The 24,310-nt window shown below is 39.3% G+C and overlaps 1 protein-coding gene across 4 annotated transcripts in view; it reads right to left on the bottom strand.

Moving 5' to 3' along the window:
• Positions 1-12,431: 12,431 nt before the first annotated feature.
• The window catches only part of OCIAD2 (OCIA domain containing 2), a 30,720-nt gene continuing 18,841 nt past the window's right edge, over positions 12,432-24,310 (bottom strand). For 2 of the 4 annotated variants that reach the window (XM_036762480.1, XM_036762479.1), the window contains exons 3-7: positions 22,676-22,787; positions 20,448-20,501; positions 18,457-18,504; positions 15,508-15,625; positions 12,432-13,629 (exon numbers count right to left, since the gene is read on the bottom strand). In XM_036762480.1, the coding sequence (XP_036618375.1) occupies positions 13,548-13,629; positions 15,508-15,625; positions 18,457-18,504; positions 20,448-20,501; positions 22,676-22,787 (414 nt within the window). In that variant the 3' untranslated portion in view covers positions 12,432-13,547. The remainder of the gene's footprint in view (positions 13,630-15,507; positions 15,626-18,456; positions 18,505-20,447; positions 20,502-22,675; positions 22,788-24,310) is intronic. The other 2 variants (XM_036762482.1, XM_036762481.1) reach the window with 1 other exon arrangement.

The following is a 24,310-nucleotide window of genomic DNA, read 5'->3' as shown; positions in this document are numbered from 1 at the left end:
ATGTTGAAAGCTTTTCCTAAACTCTTCAGCTATAAAACCATTGTTCTCTTTCTAGGAACGTAGGCCCCTTCTAATCAATATCATTGCCTTCAAACATTTACTTTAAACCCTATAACTATGCGAATCAATAAAGATTCAAAGATTTAAAACAAGACAGTTCCCTATTCAAAAAGCTTAGAATCCAATAAGGGCTAAGGTGTATTCAACATGGAGTGCCTTGAATGGTAGGCAAAATAATTTGAACTTTAAGGAGACATGATCGCTACATTCAAGAGTTTGAATTGCTTTCGTGTGAAAGAAGTAGTAACTTTGTTCCATTGTCCCCAGAGGGCAGCAACAGGAGCAATTAATTGGGTGTTGCAGAGAGGCAAATTTAGATGTAACCTTAGAAAAAAAAACTTCCTAATGATTTAGCATGGTCCGAAAGTGGCATGGGCTACCTCCAGGAGTGATAAGCCCCCTCCTGCTCCTTGGAGGTCCCTGGCAGAAGCTGGCTGATCATGTGTGTAGCATATAGTAGTAGAAATTCTTTCAAGTAGGGTTCAACTAGATGGCCATGAAGGGCCCTTCTAGCTCTCAAATTCTGTGACTGGCAGGTCATAAGGAGCTGCCAGAGCTATAGATAAAGCACCCAGTTTAGAATTTGCAAAAATTAAAGGACTGTAGTTCTTTAGCTGCATGGAAGCCCCGCAATAACTAATTTCTTCCGATATAAATGAAATTGCCTTAAGTCTTATTTTCATGTCATGAATTCCAAAGTAGATAGGGTATATTTGTTGCCATTTTCCCCAGGTACCAAAAGAGCTAATTATGGTTCTGGGAGTTGCTGAAGATGAAGTAGAATAGTAAAATGACTATATTTATCATGAAGGGAAATTGGTCTGGATGAAAGATGTATAGTAATGTATCAGGGAGAGAGTTCTTTAGAGAAAGATGTGTTAGGAGACTTGTATATTAGGGGAGTGGTAATGAGGAACTGTACTAGGGCACTAGCGGTGAGATTCAGGCAATGGGAAAGGTTCATGTTACTTTCAGATTTGTGCTGTGTTTCCTTCTGAACTTCATTTTTCTTCTATGTACTTTAAAAATACTTCAATGACTCTTTTCTTTCTTTTGGTGACTCCTACTGCTAGCTTTTCCCTCAGATTGTCCTCATTCTCTTCTCTCCTTGTACCATAAAAAACAAAACAAAACAATTCTTGTAGGAAATCTGTGTCACTAGGGTAGATGGTGGGCAGGTGAGGATGTAGAGGATCCCAGATTCTTTCAGAAATCCTGACTAGAGTTTAGGAATGCAAGTCTAGAAAGAAATAAGAATCATTTAATTGTGGGTAGACCCCCCCCCCCAGAATCCTGTGGAGACTAGCAGGAGTAGGTGAAAAGTGAATGCAGGGCGGCCCCTGGGAGCTCCTAGCAAGTAGTAAGCACAGAAGCCAGAGAAAGTAACTAGGTAAAGCCAGCCCAGGGAGTTCCCAGTCTGTGGCATCAGGAGTCCAGTGGGGAGGAGGAGCCCCTGAGTCCAGCACATGAGGGAGGGAACCTAGGAGAAATTCAGCCTAGCCAGAACTCAGAACCATAGAAGCCCAAAAGTCGCTTGGAGCAGGGAATTAGTCTTGACCACAATATTCAAGATCAGGGAGGCCCTGACCTTGACATTAATTACTGAGCTTTATCCAAAGCATGGCCCTTACTCCCACCCCCAAACAAAATACTGTGCTTGATGAAATTAACAAAACAAGGAAAACTCAATGAGGGATTGATTGAAGGGTACTCCTTGGGATCCCCAAGGAATAAACCTTGATTTGAGCAGTGACCTCACAACTCTAAGTGCAGCCTCGAAGAAAAATAATGCCCTGACTGGGAAGAAGTGCGTGGAATTGTCAGGAAGGGAAGAATGGCAAGGAGTACTGATAGCTTAGAACAGATGGTAGAAAACCTCAATGTTGAACCAGTGAAAATTAAAATGGGCCAGAAAGAAAATAATGACTTAATAAGTATTATAACAAATCAAAAGACTGAAAAAAACAAGGGTGGAAGGGTGGTTGTGCATTGCCTAAATCCCTGATACTGGGAAGAATGAGGCTTGAGCTAGGGAGTTCTCAGCTGCAGCACCACATCAGTATGGCGAGCCCCCAGGAGCCCAGGGTGAGCCAATCGCCAACAGAGGAGCAAACCAGCCCAGGTTAGAAACAGAGCTGGTCAAAGCTCTGTGCGGATCAGCAGCGGGATCAGCCTTGTGAGTGACTGACCCCTGCTGCACTTGCAGCCTAGGAGAGGGAGATAGGGAGATCTAGTTCCAAAGGCAGACAGAAACAGAGATTGTTGGCAAGTGGAAGGGACAGTTTGAGTTGATTGAAGAGGTTGATTGTCACATTACAAAGACTTGAGAAGTGTGTAAGAGGAGAGGCAGGGAAATATAGATAATTTTTTTTCTAGGAGTTTGAGAAAAAGAGGACAGATATAGGATGATTGCTTAAGGAGTGGTATGAAGTAATTAAGGCTTTGTAAAGGTCAGGGAGACTTGGGTATGTTTGAAAATACGAGGGAAGGATCAGTAGGTGGGTAGAAGTTGACAATTAGAGAGGAAATAATTGAAGAAGAAATCTGCCAGAGAAGACTGACCTTTGGGTTCATCTAGGCTTTAAGTGTGTCTGGGGGGGGGGGGGGCGGGGGGGAAGGATGCTGGGAAAAGATGGGAGAAATTGGAAAAAAAATTCAGATCCTATCAGGAACAGAGAGCCTGAGTATGTCTGGGAACCAAATTAAAATGTAATTGGAAAATATTTAACAAAATTAATAAAAATACAATAAAAGAAAGATACTGTTAATATGTGGTTTTCCAAGTCAATATGTGACACCCAGGGATCCTTATATATGGTTTGGTGCCCCCTGTTTCTATTTGAGTTTTACATCACTACTCTAGGCAATTCTCTAAGTCACCAACCTGCATTGTTAAAAAGATGTTTTCTTATGCTGGAGTTTCCTATACTACCAGAGTTCCAGGCTCTATTTCTCAATGTGCTTTAGTCTTTAAGTGTCAACTGAATAAATTTCATAGAATCATGCTAAGAAGGGAAAGGAAATGAAGTAACCAAGTGGAATGGAGACCGTGAGTTGGCTGAATTGCAAGTTATTATGGAAATATCATTTTTGCTAGATTTTAACCCATTAGAAAAACTAGGAAGGTATAGAGGCTTGTGATAAGTGGTATTATACATGCATCTGCAGAATGACTGAAAAGGGGAAACAGGACTGGAAAAAACTGAAGTCCTGGTGAATGTGAAGAAACTTGAAATTCATGCTTATAGCACCAGGATGAATGGTTACTCTAGGCACACTTTCTCCCAGTGCCACAGGAAGTGCAGCCATGTATGTGTATCTGGAGGCTGATGTAGGGGAAGGGGAGGAGAAATTAGCTCTCAGCATCATCCTAGGAGGGTCCCTGAAGTGCAAGGGGCTGACTACTAGACTAAATAACCAAAGGTTCTTATTCTAGCACAAGATGCCACTCTGTAGCTTGGTGGCCTTGGGCAAGTCCCTTGAAGTGTTTGAGGTGGCAGGTATAGACAACTCTTTTTAAAAAAAAAATTATTTGTTTTTAGTGTTCGACATTCACTTCTATAAGATTTTGAGTTCTAAATTTTCTCTCTTCTTCTGCTTCGCCCTCCTGTAATATCAGTTAGGTGGGACTTTCTTACTGTTTTAAAATGATTAATTAAGTGTCTTTGATTGAGCCTTACTAGGTGCAAAGTCCCAGGCTCAAACCCCAATCTACTAGGTGCTTAAGCCTGTGTGGGTGTGAAGCCCTCAGGGTCCTAAGGGGATTTGCTAAGACCAGAGCCAATAGTAGGAGCCTAAGTTCTGGTTGCTCAGATGATGTTTGACTAAAGAGGATATAAAAAGCTAGACCAGAGCTATTTGCAGGGATTCTCACTCGTGGTGGAGTGCTGATGTGGAGACTCTGGGCAGCTGTAGTTAAGAGCCCTCCAGCTTGTAAACCCAGATGTTGGAACTTTGTTAAATTCTGGTAACTATGAATCGAGATTTGAATCAGACAAGATCTGTCTGTTGATGTTTGTAATTTGTCTTTGCTCTGAAGTTCAGGGTGCTGGATTTTTCCCCTGAACTTAGTGAATGATATTTGTATGTTCAATTAAATTGAGATTGTTAACCCCTTAACGTTACTTTCCTTAGTAAAGCAGATCAAAAGAACCTGTTTTGAAAGCTTTCTGTGTGCCGGTTGTTGGTGGGTCTTACACCCCTTTAGCAGCCGCTAGCAGATTGTTGCAACACCTCCCCAAGACGGCATGCCATCCAATATAGGCTATACATGTACAATTGTGTTAAACATGTATAATGTTAATCAGGGCAGGATTTTTTGCTGTTCTTCTCTTACGTGTCTTTAATGAGTCTAGCCTTGGTTTGAATGGGGCAGGTAAAGTGGGATCTTTTTTGTCTTGGAATATTTCTCAGCACTAAGACAATTGGGAGTCATTGATTGGAAACAATGTATATGGTGGTACTGGGGATTAATGAACACCCTAAATGGGACTTTTCACTGTTCTTTGTTTGAGTGCTTCTCAGCACTGAGGTATACAAGTGACCCAGGGCCATGAGATGGGAATAGAAAATCTGAGGTTGGTGTTTTGTTTTGGGGGTACACTCATTGAAAGAATGTGGGTAACTATGTATGGCTACGGATAGACTGGTTTGTGTCAGTTGATCTATGTATAATGTATGCTTGTAATTTCTGTTTGTATTCTCCCTGAAGTTCAGGAGGGTGATCTTTTCCCCCTGAACTAAGTGAATGAGATATGTATGCTTAATTAAACTGAGATTGTTAACCCCTTAAAGTTGCTTTCCTTAGAAAAGCAGATCAAAGAACCTGTGTTGGCAGCCCTTCTGTGTGCTGGTGTTGTTGGCCTTACACAGCCGCAGTAGCTGCTAGCTATGTTGTTGTTACAACATATTTCCACATTAGTCATAATAACTCTTTACAAGAAATTTGGCAGTGAAGAGTAGGATAGATATTGTGTGGCAGCGGCATGGTATAGGAAACTTCCCATTAAGATTGTCAGATTTTCAGAAATGAGAGTGTAAGAGATAGAGGGGAAGGGTTTTGTTTCCACAGAGTTGAAGGTGTAGGTGTCCTTCTGCTTCTGAATCGACAGCTAGGCCTAAGTTTTGAGTTACTAAAAATCACCCGACCTGTAGGAATCCAAAACTTAGAGCAGCCTGACCCCCCCTCAGCACAAGCCACCCCAAATAAGGATAAAAGTGTTTTTAAGAGTTGGTATTGGCTAAATTAGCGTTTCCTTGTTCCTTGTACCTGGGGTAGATTTCTGTGTTTAGATTGTGAGCCTGAACTCCACCAATGAGAGTAAAGGTCAGTGGTGGGTGGGGATTGTTTGCCTTAGGGTATATAGATGGGTTCTGCCCTCTGGGTGCTGCCTTTCCCTACTGATTATCTATCTGTTTGGAGACTCCCCTTTCTCATGAGATCATAAATAAAGACTCCCTTTGCTTCTACCTTGAGAAGTCTCTGAATATTACTTGAGTTGTCTCACACAAGGGTGATGTCTCTGCCAACCCCACAGAGGATTAAATAAGATCATGTGAGTGAAATGATGATAATAACTTAGATTTATACAATGCTTCAAGGGTTAGAAATAATTTGTTCATAACAACACTGTGAGCTGCACAGTGCAGGTATTATACACGTTATACAGGTGAGTAACCTGAGTCATAGGGGATAAGTGACTTGCCTTGGGTCACACCCAATTCTGAGTGCAGTGATCTTCCATTTATATCCTGCTGTTTTGGCATGTGGTCATATTAGTAATAGTATTTTAAGTTCCAAGACTAGATTCAGTCAATAAATCAATTAAGATGAAGCTTCCATATATACAAATGTGTTGGCAATTTCAGCAACTTTTCTAGGCCATGTGCGTGTGTGCGCGTGTGCGTGTGTGTGTGTGTGTATAAAGCATAAGAGTTGGAATGGAGGATGACTATTTCATTTTACACAGAGGGAGGTTAAAGTACTTACTGCTTAAAGTCATTTGCCCATGTTTATATTTACATCTGGTGAAGGGTAGGGTTCTAGGACCAATGGCCTAGAAACCAAAAAGATCAGGGAACTCCATCCCTTTAGGATCCTTCTTTGGCTAGAGAATGTGGTGTTCACCAAGACACCTACGGTAAGAGAGGCCTGCCTCCATGCTGGAGTCACCTTATGGATGAGGGTTCTGGAAAAGCCCTGAAGATGGTCCCCCTACAAGCCTTTGTGGGGGGTAAACAGGCAGAGCTGGACAAGACATTTGTGTGGCATCAATAAAGTTTAAAAATTGTGCCCCCGCCCCTGATATTATTATCTGTCAAAGGCTTTGGCCCTAACATCTGCAACCTGACATCACAACATAAAGCCTGGTTCTGCCATTTGCTGGCTGTGTGACCTTATAATTTAATTTAATTCATCAAACATTTACTAAGCATCCGCAAGTGCTAGGAACTGTACTAACTGATACCTGGAAACTTAAAAAAAGGAAAAAGAAACAAGGCCCTGTCCTCAAGAAGCTTATGTTCTACTGAGGGCAAGGGTGGGGAGGAGGAACACAATGTACACAGATATAGAAGTACAAAATATATACAAAGTCATTTCAGGGGGTGGGGCACTGAAACTGGGGGATCTAGAAGAGTCACTTAGGTAGGAGATGGCACTTGAGCTGAGAGCCTTGAATGGAACTAGGGATTCCAGCAGGGAAAGCACAAATCACTACTCTCAGCCTCAGGTTTCTCATTTGTCAAAAGGAGGTTAATAACCTGCCCTGTCTCCCTCTACTTCTCGGTGAAGTGTGAGGCAAAGTCTCTGGTTGAGGAGTTGTGGAAAGGGGAGGTGTGAGATGTTTGAAGAAAGAACATCCTCTCTAGGGAGGAGAACAGAAAATCAATTAGGGAGAAGCAAAAAGACTCCCTTGCTGCAATGAAGACCTAGTTAAGATTAGATTACATAAATTCATTGTGTATTCATTCAGCCTGGTCAGGCTACTTCCTCCAATTGTATTCTGCAGCAGGAGTAAGAGCAAAGAGGTAAATGATGGGAGGGATCGGGGTTGGGATTTGGCAGGACAGGGATATGGAGGAGTGACAGGACAAAAGATAAAGTCGAGTGAAAGTGGAGGATTGTGGAGGCGACCCTGGTTAGCCAGGGAGTTGAGTTTGGGTAGGAAGGAAGGTGAAGTCAGAGCAAGGGGTAAAAGGTAAAATGATAGGAGGATTAAACACATCTTTTATTAACCATAACATAATAGAAATGATAATCAGTAAAGAAAATATGAATAAAAGGTATAGGTCTAAATGGGGGTTAAGTGATAACCTAAATAATGAGGGAGTCAGTGAACAAATGTTTGAAACAATACATAATCATATTAGTAAGAGTAACACTGAGACAACATACTGAAATATGTACTATGTACCTAAAGCAGTCCTTGGGGGAGAAAAATTTATCTCTGAAAACATGCATTAACAAAAAAAGAAAAGAAAGGAGTAATGGAGTTAACATGCAATTAAAAATTAGAAAATCATCAAATTAATAATATTGAATTCAAAAGAAGAAAATTTGAAAATAAAAGCAGAAATAAAACAAAAATAAAAAGATTAACTGGTAAAGAAAACAGAACTGACATTTTTTAAAGACTAAAAAAATTGATAAACCATTAACTGATTTGATTTTAAGAGAGGGAAACAAAATTGCAAAAATAAACAGTGAGAAAAATGAATCCATAAAAAATAGAGAAAAAAGATTTATTAGAAACTACAATAACGGATTACATGTCTGAGATACTGAGAATTTAAAGGAAATAGATTAACATGCCTACAAAACCACAAAATTCTCAAATTAGAGATCATAAACAATCTAAGTTCAGAAAAAGAACTTAAGCAAACTATTATAGTAATCACTACTTTATGCTAGACTCTCTGCTGGGGATTCAAGAACAAAAGTTAAAAAAAAAATCCTGACTTCAAGAAGCTTACTTTCTACCACGGGAGATCAGATGCGCACAAATGTAACTTACACAAACGCAAATCCAAGGTGATTTTTTTAGGGGGAGGAAGGGAGGGTTCCATCGGTTAGAAGAATCAGAAAAAGGCTTCATGTAGAAGGTAGTGCTTGAGCAGAGTCTCAAAGCAGACTAGGGATTTTAAGAGTGAGAGTTGAGGAGAAAGTACATGCCTGACAAGGGTTGACAGCTAGTAGTATATAGAGACAAAGATGTAGCGTGATATATGAGAAACAGTAAAAAGGCCAGAGGAAATGTGCTCAGAAAATGATCTGGGTGGTAGCAATTGGGGAGGAAAAGATGAAACATATTGGAGATGCTGAGGACATACAGTTAATAGGACTTGGCAAGGTGATTAGCCATTTAATTTTTCAAAATGACCTTCAATGACATTGATTTTAATGTCAATTACAAAAACATCTGCCTGCAAAAATATACATGGGTTGCAGAATTTTTGAAGCTCCTTACATTTGTTAATATTTGAACAATGTGTCTCCAGGCAGTCAACATCAACTGCCTGAAGAAATACAGTACCAATCCCTCGGGTCATAGTTTCATGCATGAGTAACATTCTTGTTTATCTGCGGTCTGGTTCTTCTAACCTCAATCTCAGATATGTATGCAAATAGCATGGGTGAAATAAAACATGTCCCAAGAGAACACTTTAATATCACCCAAACAATTTACTGTTAATGCTTAAGTTCCAGGAATGAAGGAGTATATAAAAAGCGAAATTAAACGTACCAAGTTGTTTGTAATCACACACAAACACTGATGAATCATAACTTAAATTCCTTCCCCAAACAACTTTTCTAAAGATATGCTTAATATCTACTGCTTCTTATTCCTACTTCTCTATATACTCAATAACAAAATAACATTATATAATTATAGATTACTATTTTTTAAGCGACTGTAAATGGTAATCACCTGATAAGTTAAATAAATGTTGTTACCTATTAAACAATCAAAAGTTACTGGACTCTAAGATAAAAATTAAAAAGAAACTAGTCATCTGATTCTTCACTATGGTAAATGAGTCAGAGTTCATGATGAGAAACAAATGCTGTGGAGTCATCATTTGGTACAGCGAACTTTCAAATGGACATAATATTTGAAATAATTAAAAACATAGTAATAAAGTATAATCCAAAAGGACTGATAAGCTTTCTGGGAGATTAATTTTTTGGAATACAAATAGTACCCATATATGTCATTTTCCATTTCAGTTTCCAATTTCCTTATTGGGCTAGGGGAAAAAAGGGAATTTTGTTTCCAACATTCTCAGTAATGAACTGAGTTTTGATATAAATTGCCTCACAACTAGGAAATGGACAATTTGTTGATGCTGTACATTCACTTAAAGCAAACATTATTTAACAACTACTCAAGTAACACTCCAAACCCATAAAACTCAGTTTTGATTCAATTTCATTTTTAAGCCCTTAACACATACCTTGTCTCTGTTATTTGCCTCTTTTGTAATTTCATCAACTAGGTTGAGGTTTAAGATTAGGGCTCCATTCACGTTTCAATTTACTCCTTGGGACACCTTTGTAACACTCACTTAGACACCTTGAACCAGAAATCATATCCTAGAGCAATTAACCCTTTCACACTGCCTGTGGTCACCTCTGCCCTTCCCAGTTCCCTCTTTCCAGTTCTGGAATGATCAATTATCAAACCAATTATTTTGTCATCATTTTTGGAAAGGGCAGGTTATTTTATGGCTCTATGGCTCCACTTACCCTATATGAAATTTTCCAAATTAAAATGAAATGGTGGTCTTCCTGGCCACCACTCCTTACATGTCCTATCTACCCAAATTAGAATGTAAGCTCCTTGAGGGCACCATCTGTCTTTGCTTGGGTATCTGAATCTCCTGCACTTAGCACAATGAGTGGCACATATTTGAATGCACATGCAATGCATGACAAGGGAGGGGGAAAATATCTAGGAGAAAAACATGGAATAGGCAGTTCAGGAAGTTGTATCCAGCCAATGGGGAACAAAGGAAAGACCTCGCCCTAGAGAATGGAAATTAAGAGCTGGCCGTGCCCAGTGCTTGGGGTGCCTATGCTTAGGTCACCTACTCTTGCAAGAATGTAATAAAATGCTTTCCTGGCTTCATCAGTTAAGGCCTCATACCTTTGCAAGCACATTTCTCATAGTACCAATTCACAGCTCCAATAGTGAATTAGGGTGCTTGTCTTGTCTTCCATAGTTCTTCCAACAATGACTCTTCCCATTTTTGTTTTTGGGTTGGTTTTTTTTTTTTTTTTTTTGCCATTTTTGCCACAGGGTGTGGTGTGAGCTGAAACCTCAGAATTGTTTTAATTTGTATTTCTCTCAATTATTAGCGGTTTGGTATATGCTTTCATATGGTAGTTAATCATTTGTAATCCTTCTTTTGAAAACTGTTCATAGCCATTGACCACTTGACTACCAGGCAAGGGAGAATGGCCTCTTTGTCTTATATATTTGTGTCATTCCTCTATTTATCTGGGATATCAGACTTCTATCAGTGATATTTGATGAAAAGATTTTCCCCATTAGACAATTTTTCTTCTTACTCCATTTGCATTGAATTTGTCCATCATTGTAATTTTATGGAATAGAAATGATCTATTTTGTGTATCAACTCTATTACTTTGTTCTACTTGTCCAGCATATTAGCATCCAGAGGGATAATGGAGTTGAAAGTTTACTTGCCTCAAACTAAATATAAGTTGGGCCTGAGTGATTTTCCCTTGAGAGTGAAGCAATGTCAGTAAAAAGTCAGATTTGAACTGAGGGACTCTTGAGATGAAAGGTAGGTATGGCTGTGAGTCTGCTCACAGATGATCATAGCATGCCCTCAGATTACGGGCTAACTCATAGGAGTAGTTAACACATCACTGTAGCATAGAGGCTGCCTAGTAGCTGTCATTTAGCAGAATATATCATCAACTCTGTGGGGAAGAAGCAAGAGGCAGCTTTGGAAAATGTGCTCTGACTAGGAAAAATCCCAAGGCCACATAAGCTTCCTTTCTCCCTGTTGGCATGGGCATCATTTGTGGGAGTCTGCCTCTGTGGATATGGTGGAGCAGGAATGGGGAAAGAGAAAGTCATTTTCATCCTTATTTTTTTGTTCTGTTTAAATGCCTTTGCTTTCAATTAAATGCGACCCCAGTTTGGTCTGAAAAAAGGGAAACGCTGGATATTGCTGCTCATGAGCTATGATTTTGAATAGCCCCAGACCAAAGAGTATGATGAATTGTTGGTTTCAATGGGTCCTCCTTGAAACTAGGTAGAACGCTTTCCCTCAGCACTTCCTTTAGATTTTCCCTTGCCTTCTTGTAGGTATTATCTACAGCATTAGTCTGCTGTTCTTTGCCTGGTTTTTGTTTTTGTTTTTTTTAGCATGAAGCTGCTGCTTTCCCATGCCCATGGCCAGTTTTCAGACAAGAGTATTAATTTCCAAATGCTAAAAGAGATCCTTGGCTGTTAGCACCATATATATATATGTATATGTATATATATACACACATACATACATATATAATTATACACATTTAAAGTGTGTGTATGTGTGTGTATGTATATCTCCATACAACTGTCAAAAGTACATATACACAGGATGCCTTTTTTGTAGAAAGATGTTATCCATAATATATCCCTCCTCAAAAAAAATCACGGATATTTTCCACCTTTTCTCCTCTTTTGACTCCCATACTTGAGAGCAGGAGTTCTTAGTTTTTGTGTGCGTGTGTACCATGGACCCCTTTGGCAATCTGGGGAAGCCTATGGATCTCATCTTGGAATAACTGAGAAATAAGTTATAAGTTCCAATAATTTGGAAATAAATTAAATTTAAACTGAAAAAGATGTAATTTTTTCCCATCCAATTGCACAGGTCTCCTGAAATCTACCAGAATTCCTTGAGAGTCTACAGATCCCATAATAAGAACCCCTATTCTAGAACTAATCACTGTGCCAGGTTTACTTTAATACCATGGCTATGTAGAGACAGGGGGCAGTTCAGAAATAGAGCTGAATTTGACTGAGAAGAGCTATTAAGATGTCATATCTCTTTAGCAAGGGACACTTTTTCCAACTGTCTTATCCGCCTGGTGCCCCACGTGCCCCTATTCCAATTTTAGCCCCATGACTTGGAGGTGCTATTTAACAGTGTTAAATATTTCTGGCACCTGTGTGCTTATTTTCTGTGGAGCAGGAGACAAGTATGCCCAGTCCTACACTGTGTTCTACACTCTGTGCTGTGCCAACAGCTCAGGGATAGAGTTGTCAGTTGCCATTGACTCACTCTGCAAGTTATCAGTGCCAAGTCCTAAATGGTATCCAAGAAGCAAGAAAGAGATTGGCTCCATATTCTGATTTAGAGAGCTTTATTTACTGAAAAACAGGTTACAGTCTAAAGAGGCTTGTTTTTAAAAAATATCTGTTCAACATTTTTTCCTCTGTTCTAAAATACCCTTATTAAACAGGTCATTAAAGCTGAATAAATTTTTTCTGTCTTTGTGGTGAAGATATCAAGATGCATTATTATGGATACTAACATGAAAAACTTAACCTTTCTTTCATGAAGAATCACAGCCAAGAGACTCTGGTCATAAGCTAAAATACCTCTCAGAAGCTAGTTTATTCTGTACGTAACTAAGAACCCAGCAGTAGCATCTAAAGATGCTTAGAGGAAGCAAGCGATTCTTTCAGTAGTTCTCCCAGGACCTAAACTACTTCCTTGGAAATAAATTTAAATATTTTGGAAATTATTTTTAACTCAGTCCATTAGCAGTGCCACAAATAAAAGTTTGCTACGATAGATAGATGCTCAAGTGCTGGATAGGATATAAAGTCATTAAGCAGGCTACCCAAAGAGAACAAACATTTCCAAAAGTTCAAGTCAGGAAGGACAGAAGTTGTTATAAAATACTACCCTAGTATCTTGCCATAAAATCGTGTGAAGTGTCTAGAGTATAATGTATTCATACTATAGTTTTCCAAACAGAGCATGCCCACTGGTTTAAATAAAAAATTCAGGCTGTCAAGCTTTAGAAGGAACCTCCCACCCTTTTCCTGTTACTGCCTTATTACCATCCTCACCCCAGTACATTTCTGTATACAACCATATCCCGCCTTCTTCCTCATTTCATCAGAGTACTTGAACACTGGAACAACATGGGACAGACAGAAGTCAGATAATGTTACTCAAGAAAAGCTCAAGAAGATCCTATCTCAGGAAATTCTGGTCCGACATGCTTTTAAATAGAAGAAAAACCATAACACTCACATGAAAAGCTTTATACTTAAGTTGAGAGTCTCACTATATTAAGATTTAATATCATGATTAAATATGTAAGACATGACTATCGACAAGTGTAGAGTAGTATACATTTCATTCCGGTCTGGTATACACATCTTATGTGAAGTGCAAAGGAAACATGAAATGCAAAGGCCTGGGATGGCTTTAAAGGCACAGGTACCAGTTTAGGAAGCAGAGGCCTGTGAACTACTCTTCTGACCCAATTCATGCTTTATTTTGCAGTCTTCACAGGTGTAAAGGCAGTGCCTAAAATCAGGAAGCACAAGAAGAGAAATTGTTCAAGCTTTCTCTCAGGAGTCTCTGCTTTTGACAAACCATTAAGGGACATGCTCTGGTCTTTCATATTTTTAAGAATTCCTGCTAAAGCCAGGAGCTATAAATATGTATTAAATAATGCTAGTACTTTCTTATTTATATTTAATTAACTTTTTAATACAATAACAATAGACCCAAACTAATAAAATTGTAAAAAACCTATCTCCCTTCTAATCCTGTCCTTGTTCAATTATTTTGAGATAATTGCAATCACATCTACATTATACAGAAAAGATATATATACACATACACACAATGCAGCTTATACATATATGTACAGTATATATATATACATATACACACATCAATACATGTATGTGTGTGTATATTTAGTTGTTTCAGCTATGTCTGACTCTTCATAACCCCATCTGAAGTTTTCTTGGCAAAGATAGTAAAGGGTTTTGCCATTTCCTTTTCCAGCTCATTTTATAGATGAGGAAACTGAGGGAAACAGGGTTAAGTGACTTGCTCAGGGTCACACAGCTAGTTAGTGTCTGAGGCCAGATTTGAACTCGAGATGAGTCTTCCTAACTTTAGGCCCGGTGCTCTATCCATGCGCTACTGAGCTGCTGTGAGTGTGTGTGTGTGTGTGTGTGTTTGTGTGTGTGTGTTTGTATGTGTGTGTGTAAAGCTTCCCTAACATACAAAGTAACAACGGGGATGTTACACATGATATTTTTAATAACGCTATGCCATATACCAAAAAACAATGCAACTTATTTAATAAATAATTCTTCTAAGAGGAAAAGTGTCCGTTCAAAAACTGAAGTTAATGCAGATAGGTGTACGTGTGTACAGTGTGTTATTTTCCATACTCGTCCATAGTTCTTTTACCTTCTACTCTGTGCTAATATATAGCTCCCAACTGCTAGATATCTGGGTGGTCTCCTGGTCTAGCCACCTCTTCCCCTGCTGCTAGCACCCCCTTCTCCAAGGTTATCTTGTATACGCCCACATGTGCGTTTTGTATATGCCTACATGTGTACTTTGTATATACTTAAATGTATATTTTGCATATGTTATACATGTCTCACGATAGAATGTAGGCTCCTTGAAAACAAGGACTGCACCAAAGCAGGTTGGCGCATACCTGTAATCCCTGCTATGGGGGAAGCTCAGGCTGCACTGCATGAGTTCAGGAACGCCTGAGCTTTAGAGGGCTACACCGTATTAGGGGTCCACACTATGACCAGCACCGATACATATGGTGAGTCTCCAGGAGCAGAGGGCCACCAGGCGGCCTAAGGAAGGGGGAACCAGACCAGGTTGGACGTAGATCAAAGCCCCAGTGCTAATCAGTGATGGGATCAGCTCATGTGTGGCTGCTGAACTTCCAGCCTGGGCAACATGTGATCTCAAAACCAAAACCAAAAAGCTGATGAAGAAAAAAAAAAATAAAAAACTACTGTGCTAGAAGTCAGCATTTCTGGGCTCTGGTTTGTTAATGTGACCATGTACAAGTGACAGCTCCTTAGTTTCAGTTCCTCATCTGTAAAGGGAGATATTAAAATTGTCTGCCTACCTTATAGGGTTGATACAAAGAATCAAATAAAATAAATGTATATTCAAGTAGTTGGGAGGGTATTATTGTCACAAATAGAGGCTCCTGCTTTTCTGGCAGGAAGGGAACTATTAAGGAAGGTCGGGGCTAGATTTGGAAATGTGGGCTAATCCCATCTAGATTTGGCCAGACCTTCAGTGGGGGCGAAAATAATTTTTTAGAAAGATCAGTGAGTTTTCATTCAATTCTTGCCATGCTCCATCATTTCTCTCTTCTAGTACCTTCCCTCTGTAGGATGGACCACTTACCTGTTGTGGCCTGGACCAAAACCTGCCCCCCGAAGTTCGAATTCTATGGTGTGAAATTTATTCTGGCATGCTCCTATGTATGACACCTTTCCCAAGCCAAATCCCAAGATGCCAGCAACTGTAAAAGCAGGTAACAATATGTCAGCCTTTGTTAAAAAAAATTGACTTAATGTTCAGACCCTTATTCAATGGTTACCTATGTACTGCTTTAAAACAGAAGCAATTCTCATTTCTTTAAGAAACTAATTTACAAATCCTCCTAGAAAATGTTCTTATTAACAAAGATTTAGGTCCAGAAGAGACTAGGAGAAATTGGATATTCTTGAGAGTTTGACTAGTAGTAGTAATAGCTGAGGAGAGAGGGGAGAGAGGTGGTGATGAGGTGGCTTGTCCCAGCTACAACTCTGGGCCAGTTGAGGTGATGGTGTCACTTCTAGGACAGGGCTTTCTCCTGGAAGTAGGAGGAGGTGCTACTTTGCCTTTGGTCATGTATAGTCTCCACGTCATATACTGACTCATGTCTGACTTCCAAGTCATAGGGTGGGTAGCTGTCTCAAGAAAAGAGGGAAGGCCTTTTCCGTGGACTAAGGGGATGAGGGTGGCTTCTGCTCACACCAGCTGAAGGGGAACTTCCCAATACAAATGAATAAAAGAAAAAGCATTATTAGGCACTTACTATGTTCCAGATACTGTGCTAAACTCTAGGGATACAAATACAAACAAATAAGAGAGACCCTGTTCTCAACCTTGTGGAAAGACAGCACATAAAAAGGAGTTAGAGTGGCAAAGTGGGGTAAGGATACTAGAAAAGGTATGGCAAAAGCTTATCTACCAAAATCCAGGGTGCCAGAGGGCAAAGTCCAAGTTCTAGTGGGAGGAGGAGGAAGGATAGAACATAGGCAGCCTGGTCAGGAAATGGCCTCTGTCCCCTATTTCCTGCATATTATTTCTACTTCTGATATTTAAGTCTGATAACAGAATACTGAAATGCATGGTTTTTGTTAGAGAAGTCATTGTATTCTATAGGGTGTTCCTAAAGTCTGGACACATAGGCAAAAATGCATATTTTCAAGAAGTGAAATGAATGAAATTTTCAACAACATTTTATTTAATTGGAATATTAACAAATAACATCTTCAATATAATTTCCATCATTTGTGATGCAAAGGTTGATGCGCTTTGTAAGATTCACGTGAACTCGATGCAGTAACTCCACATTGCCATCAACTGTCCTATGTGTCCAGACTTTAGGAACACCCTGTAGAGTTAGCAATCCATACACAATCTGTAGTAAATATATCACAATCAGACCCCATGTTCAAACATACCATGTTCTACGTTCCCAGAGATTGCATTTAGCTGGGTTGCCATAAGGTAAAATTCTGACCAGGCAGCATACAGAGCTTTGGACCTGGAATCAGGAAGACCTGAATTCAAATCAGACCTCAGACACTTACTAGTTACTCCACCCTGGGCAAGTCACTTAACCCTGTTTGCCTCAGTTTCTTTATCTGTAAAACACCTACCTCTCAGGGTTGCTGTGAGGATCAAATGAGATAACATTTGTAAAATGTTTAGCACAGTGCCTGGCACGCAGTAAGCGCTACGTAAATGTTAGCTGTTATTACTACTGGGATACTACTAAAACCACTACGCATGGGTAAAGGCAACAAGGAGAGAAATGCACATTTCTACTAGACAAACAACTAGAAATTTTTCATTTTAACTAGACAATAACTAGAAAAACAGGAAGCCCTCAGAGCCTGAGAGCTGTCTGTGACGTATTTCTGCTTTACTTGGTAGTTGAGGGTTTCTAATTGCTTTCCTCATCTTCCTGCACCCAAACAGTCCTTTCTCTATTACTCACATATAAGCTCCTTGAGGGCAGGACGATCTTGCTTCTTTGTATTTGTATCCCCAGAACTCAGTGTCTGGCATACTATAAGTGCTTAATGGAAGCTTTTGTCTTCATCCTTATCTCTCATATCTACAATGCATTCCTTCCTCACTTACACCCCACAGAATCCCTCACTTCCTTCATTGTGGTATAGGATATGGTACAAGTAGCAGCTTCTTTCCCAATTTCACGAACTACTAGTGTCTTCTTTCTCAACACTATTCTATTTACTTTGCATTTATTCTATAGATGCTTAGAGATGTATTTGAAGTCTCCCCCAATAGAAGGTAAACTTTCCTTTAGATTGGACTAGGTCTTCCCCCTACCCCTTCTCAATAAACTTCAGTAGCTCCCTATTATCACCAGCATTAAATATAAAATTCCGTTTGGCATTTAAAACCCTTCACAACTTGGGCCCTTCCTATCTTTCCAGTCTGCTTGCACTATACTCCTACACATCCAGCTATACTGGCCTGTTCAAGGTGCCTCACACAACAATACTCTATCCAGGGATGGGGAACCTGAGGCCTTGAGGCCACATGTGGCCCTCTAGGTCCTCAAGTGTGGCCCTTTGACTGAGTCCAAGTTTTACAGAACAAATCCTCTTATTAAGGGGATTTGTTCTGTGAAGTTTGGATCTAGAGGGCCACGAGTGGCCTCGAGGCTGCAGGTTCCCTACCCCTGCAACTATCCTGTGACCCTATGCCTTTCCCTATGACTGGAATGCTCTCTCTCCTCACCTCCATCTCCTAGCTCCCTCAGGACTCAGCTCAAATCTCACCATCTTTTGGAAGCATTTCCCAGTTGTTCCCACTAGGTCAGGAAGAATAGAAGTCACTGCTAAAACACCACTTCCTTCTGAGATGATTAACATTTGTTTATCTTCCCCATTAGAATATGAGTTTCTTGAAGGCAGGAACCCTGTTTTTGCCTATTGTTGTATCTCCAAAGCTTAGCACTGTCATGGCACATAATAAGTACCCAATAAATACTTGTTGATGGATGATTCCCCTCCTAACTTGGCTCCTTTTTTCAGTTAACTTAAGACTTACGTGCCACTTTTGGCAATGATCCAAATCTTGGGTTTGATGCTAAATAACCTAAGGAACAACAGAATATAGAATGATAAATTATTTTAGTCTGCAAGTAATTTAAATTCACAAAATCAAGAAAATTTGCACATTTGTTGCTTATAATCATTCTGAAAATCCTATACAGTTCTATGAAAAAAATACCTCTCCTATGATTCATTGAGGTTAATATATTAATAAAACTACCTCAAAGTTTGTAACTCAAACACCCGGTTTAAATGAGCAACGAATCTGTAATTAGATCTGAAGCAGAGAATTTAGGACCTTCTCTAAAGCTGGCAAATAAAATAAAATTCAGACACAGAGTTCAAAAGCACAGAGTTCCCAGTCTAGCACCCTGACCATTCTGAATTTTCACAACATATTTCTCCTGCATAATCTTGCAGTGTAGAGTTCTTAACCTAGGGTCCAGATTTCAAGCCCTCTGTCAACTTGGATGGGAAAAATTGCATTTTTATTTCAATATAATTGGTTTCATTTGGAATTGTATATATTTTATGCCCTTTAGAACATTTTTCTGAGAAAAGTGCACAGGTTTCACCTCAACTGCCAAAGAGGCCCATAGCACAAAAAAGGTTAAGAAATTCTGGACAGAGAGGTTGTTTGTGCCATATGTTGCTCAGAGCCACAGGGCCTCAGAGCCACACAGACTTGGCTTCAAATCCTGCCTCTGACACAGTGTGACCCTGAGCAGGTCACCTAGCTTCTGTTGTGCTCTAGATAGTTTCTAAAACTATATGTTGTCAACCTGTATCAATAGAGGGAGTTCCCCATACTAATGAAATCATAGGTGTAGTCCTCATCTCTACCCAGCCTGCATAGTTCAGACTCATTCTTAGTAAGCACTCTGTATCTTAATTTAGATTGTACTTGGTACAACACCTGGGGATACCTAATTGCTATCACAAAGGCTTTACAGGACTTAAAGGAGCTTAGTTAGCTCTATGGGTTTTACTTGGCCTCTTGCAGACATTATGATACACTACCGTCATTCCCAATGGGAGTCTTAAAAAATGAACTAGGACATTTTCTCCTATTGTCCCTGTAGGAGATGGTGGCCCATTTTGAGTGGTGAAATTTAATAAAATGGGTTAAAACAGGGGTCAGCAGTTCTTTTATCCTTAGCTGCCACCTGTGGAGGCAAATGCCTAAGGGGGAGAAGGAAATAGATGTCAAAGGAAAAAAATGGAGAAAGAGTTAGAGTGGGTGGTAGATGGTGGACAGTAGTAGAATGCCTTAATGGCTATTTTAGGAACCAGCAAAGGGCACTTAGCCCAGAGGTGGGCACCATACGGCACAAACAAAACTTTCACAAATGGAGCTGCAATGTTTAGGAACATCTTCTAATTCAAAGGAGAGTAAATTAGCCATGGTCAGAGATATTTAGTTTTGTTTTTTAAGGCTGCTCAAAGTTTATTAGTTTCAGTTGACTATAAAGTAAACCAAGTTACTGAGGCTGCTGGAAAGTATAGAGGTGACTTGGTTAGTTTAAAAAAAAAGCGGTTTCTGGCCATCATTTTTGGTGTTTGACACTGAAGCAGCCTGCCTAATCTAAGGGACCATTTGGGAAGGGGAGGAGGAAGGAAAGACAAGGGGGGAAATGGGCTCTGACCCTTAGCACACTTCAGAAGTGCAGCCTGCAGGGATAGTGCTGCTGTTCACACAGAAGACCCAGAGTGGAATACTTAGAATGAAGGAGGGAAAGCGGTCTGTAATTTCATCGGTTCAGGAAGCTTCCTGTGAGCAACTTCCTCTATCATTGCCGGTTGATAACACCTCTACCACTTATAGTAATAAAGTGGCCCTAGAGAACAGGGTCAGGGTCATATACACAGTATGTTTCAGAGAAAGGGACTTGGGCCCAGGTGTTCCTGGCCATGAAGTCAGCTTTGTCTTTACAAAACACCATACTGCTTCTCCAGAATTAAAGAACCAAATATATTAAATCGTACCTTTGTGGACAAGTCCTTGAGTAACAAGCATCCCTACCAAGGAAAAAGGGAGAGCTGCAAAAACAAAGATACTTCTGAATAATATTTGAAGTCTCTAAAATAAAAGTCTCAAATAAAATAAATAATATTCAATAACATTTAATAACATTCCATTTAATATTTCAATCTTATTTTGACAAATGAATTCAATTAATTTTAATTAAATTTATTCACTTTAAATTTTTGAATTTTGAGAAAATATTTTGTAACATTTAACAAGTAAATAATATTTATAGTCTCCCAAATAAAATTTAAAAGTCTCTCTTCCCAAAAATCCACGTTCTGAAGACCTGGCCTAGAAGAAACTAGTAAGAATTGCTCTGAGTTTATTCCCTATTAACATTAATAACACAAAGAGTAATAGCTCCCATCTAGTTCTTTTTACCTTCAGTGTACCCAGGCTTAACTGTAGCTTCTGGTTGAGGGTACATTGTTCATAGGTTTCTGGGCCAGAGAGCAGTCCAGTTGCTGATTACATGTATTATTCACCCACAATATACTAAGTGCTATGTAGCATACAGACACACACATATGCAGTCAACAGAGTTGGCACTAGTTTTCAATTTTAGGATTTTTGAGATGGGTAATTCTGTCTGGCAAGAGGTTCTATTTCTGTTTAATTTAAGTGTCAAACTGACCTCTCACATATAGCAGAACACAGTGACAAATGCAACTCTTCTTATCAACTTTGAAAATAAATAATCCAACAGCCACATTTTTTTTTTCATTCCGTACTCATATGGCTCACTGATAAACAGTAAGTGGGTCATACTGAAATATTAGCCTACTGTTGTTGTTCAGTCATTTCAGTCTTGTCTGACTCTTTGTGACCCCATTTGGCATTTTCTTGGCAAACATAATGGAGTGGTTTGCCATTTTCTCCTCCAATAAGCCTACTAGGACACCATAAATTACTTTTAAAAAATCATCTAAGTTTCTTGGGGAATGATCAGGTGTCAGCTTCTAGGAGCACAATGAATGGTCATGCTGAAGCAAAATAAATGGGAACCACTAGACTAATTTTCCAGATAGCTGAGGTTGCATGCAGAGGCATCTGAAAGTCAGCAGAGGCATTTCTACAATGGCCAAGTATGCCAAAATTGGCAAGCGCTGAGCAAGTTGGATCAAGTTAACAAGCATTTATCAAGATGTGCCAGGCACCATGCTAAGCACTGGGGAATCAAAGAAAGGCAAAGCAACATTCCTGACTACAAGGAGCTCACAAGGAGGAGGGCAGCGTGCAAACAACCATATATCTACAAGATACGTACAGGATAAACTGGATATGATCTCAGAAGGAAGACATTAGCATTGAGCAAGATCAGGATTGCAGAATGCACTAGGACCAAGTGGAGTTGGCCATTTTAAAGTCAAATTCTCTTCAGTTCATGTAAAATTAGAGCCAAACGGTATCTACTTAGAGCTAAATGGCATCTGGTCCAACATTCTTTTGGCTGCTATCTAAGTGGTATAGTAGGAGCATGCCAGATTTCAAGGGGTGGTGTAAGGATCAAATGAGACCACATCTATGTTAAGCATGGGGCAAACCTTAAAGTGCTATGTAAATCTATTTTATAAATGGGGACACTGAGGTCCAGAGAGGTTCAGTGAATTATTGAATGCATGTATTAGATGAAAATTTTAGTAGAACAATATAAATAAGACTCCATTTTCTAGAAATACTACCACGGTATAACTTCTCTCTAGTAAGCATGCTCCGAGGCAGAACTTATCTGTGAAATAAGACTAGTCTAGACATTTAGACATTCTATGTTATGTGCTCATCCTTCTCCTGGAAAGCCTTTACTCATGAAGCAGGAGCTACTTACTTTATGCTTTGGTGTCTCCAGCATTCTGGACAGTATCTTGTTTAATAAACTTTTCTTGAATTGAAGGTGCTTAAGGTAGCACCGAGTAAGGCATATGGTGAGCAACGAAAGCGTCTTGTTAAACAGTTGTGTTTCTATTCTGAAGGAGTTTAGATCTTAAATTTTAGGCAGCCTTACAACACTGAAAACCACAGGAGTTGTTTGTCATTGTTGATTTATAATAAGTTTACTATTAAAAAATGAAAACAATTATCAAGTATTAACATAATTTTCAGGCTATAATATAATTTTTGGACAACTGTCAGTAACATATCTAACAAACATAGTTTTAACAAAGGATTTAAAAACTTCTGGAAATACCTCTCTTCCAGAAACTCTCTTCTTTACATTCACGGATGATTTTTGAGATCTCTCCTCGGTGCATGTGGTGGACCTTCGATTTCGGACAAAACAACAGGCTCTGCAAAGAAAACTGTGTAGCTTGTTTACTGAAATCATCAGAAAAATATTCCACATGGTTTCCCTGGAGGAGACATTGTGGAATAATTTCACCAAACTATTTTGGTGCCTGATCCCAGCAGTAACTGGGGAGGGGGTCTCTCATTTTTACAAAATAGAACAAAAGGTGAGAAATGAACATTCAATTTACTGATTTGAAAAGAAGGGAAGAAACATTTATTAAGCACTTACTATGTGCCAAGCACTTTACATATATTATTCTGGTTTGATCCTCAACATCTCTGGGAGGTAGGTGCTATAATGATGGCCATTTTACAGCTAAGGAAACTGACAGACAGGATTAACTGACTTGCCTAGAGAAGTACAGCTGGTAAGTGTCTGAGGCTGGACTTGAACTTCCTGACTCCAGGCCCAGTGCTTTACCTAGTACCACCTAGCTATCTGAATGAAAAAATAATGAGGAGAAAAAACTTCAAGCAACATATCTAAAAATTATTCATTGTGACCAAATTGAATTTATACCAGAGCTGCAAGGGTGGCTCAACATTAGGGAGGCAATTAATACAATTAATCTTATTAACAGAGAAGCAGAGTCAGTTTTGCTGACTTTGAAGCTGGGGAGACTTGAATTCAAGTCTGTCTGTGTGATTCTAGGCAAGTCACTTAACCTCTCAGTATCCCAGGCAACTCTCTGAACACTAATTTGCAGATCAGGTGCTGATCTGCATTGGTAGATGGAGTTTCTTCATTGGGAATTCCCTATCAATGAAATCACAGATCCCATACCATCCCATCTAAGACCAAGAGCTATCTTCTTTTTGTTGTTGTCTTTTAGAATCATTTATCTATCTATGCTATTTCCCAATAATTAAGTCACTGAAGGATATGAACAAATAGCTCTCAAAAGAAGAACCACAAATCATTAAAAGCCATATAAAAGATGGCAAAACACTGAGGTTTCACCCCCACTGGAGGCCAATGAAAAGGGGTGCCTTTCACTGCTAAGCCTAGGAGGAGAATTCTTTTTCTTTTTTAATATATTATTTCTTTGTTAAATATTTCCCAATTACATTTTTAAAAAATTTTAACATTCTTTTTTAAATTTGAGTTCCAAATTTTCTCCCTCCCTCCTGCTCCCTCCCTACCCTTTGAGAAGGCAAGCTATATGATATCAATTATACACGGGAAGTCATCCAAAACATATTTCCATATTGGCCATGTCACAAAAGAAAACACATACACACAAAACAAGAAAAATAAAGAAAGTACACAAAATATACTTCAATCTATACTCAGAGGTCATCAATCAGTTCTCTCTCTGGAGGTCAATAACATTTTTCATCAGGGGTCCTTTGGAATTGTCTTGGATCACTGTCTCGATCAGAATAGCTAAGTCTTTCACAGTTGATCATCCTTACAATATTACTGTTACTGTATACAATGTTCTGGTTCTGTTCATTTCACTTTGCATCAGTTCATATAAGAATTCCCAGATTTTTCTGAAAGCATCCTGCTCATCATTTATCATAGCATGAT

The sequence above is a fragment of the Trichosurus vulpecula genome, chromosome 6, assembly GCF_011100635.1.
Source record: "Trichosurus vulpecula isolate mTriVul1 chromosome 6, mTriVul1.pri, whole genome shotgun sequence".
Taxonomy (NCBI): domain Eukaryota; kingdom Metazoa; phylum Chordata; class Mammalia; order Diprotodontia; family Phalangeridae; genus Trichosurus; species Trichosurus vulpecula.
Note: the sequence above shows the minus strand (reverse complement) of the source record. Positions and strands in the feature narration are given on the sequence as shown.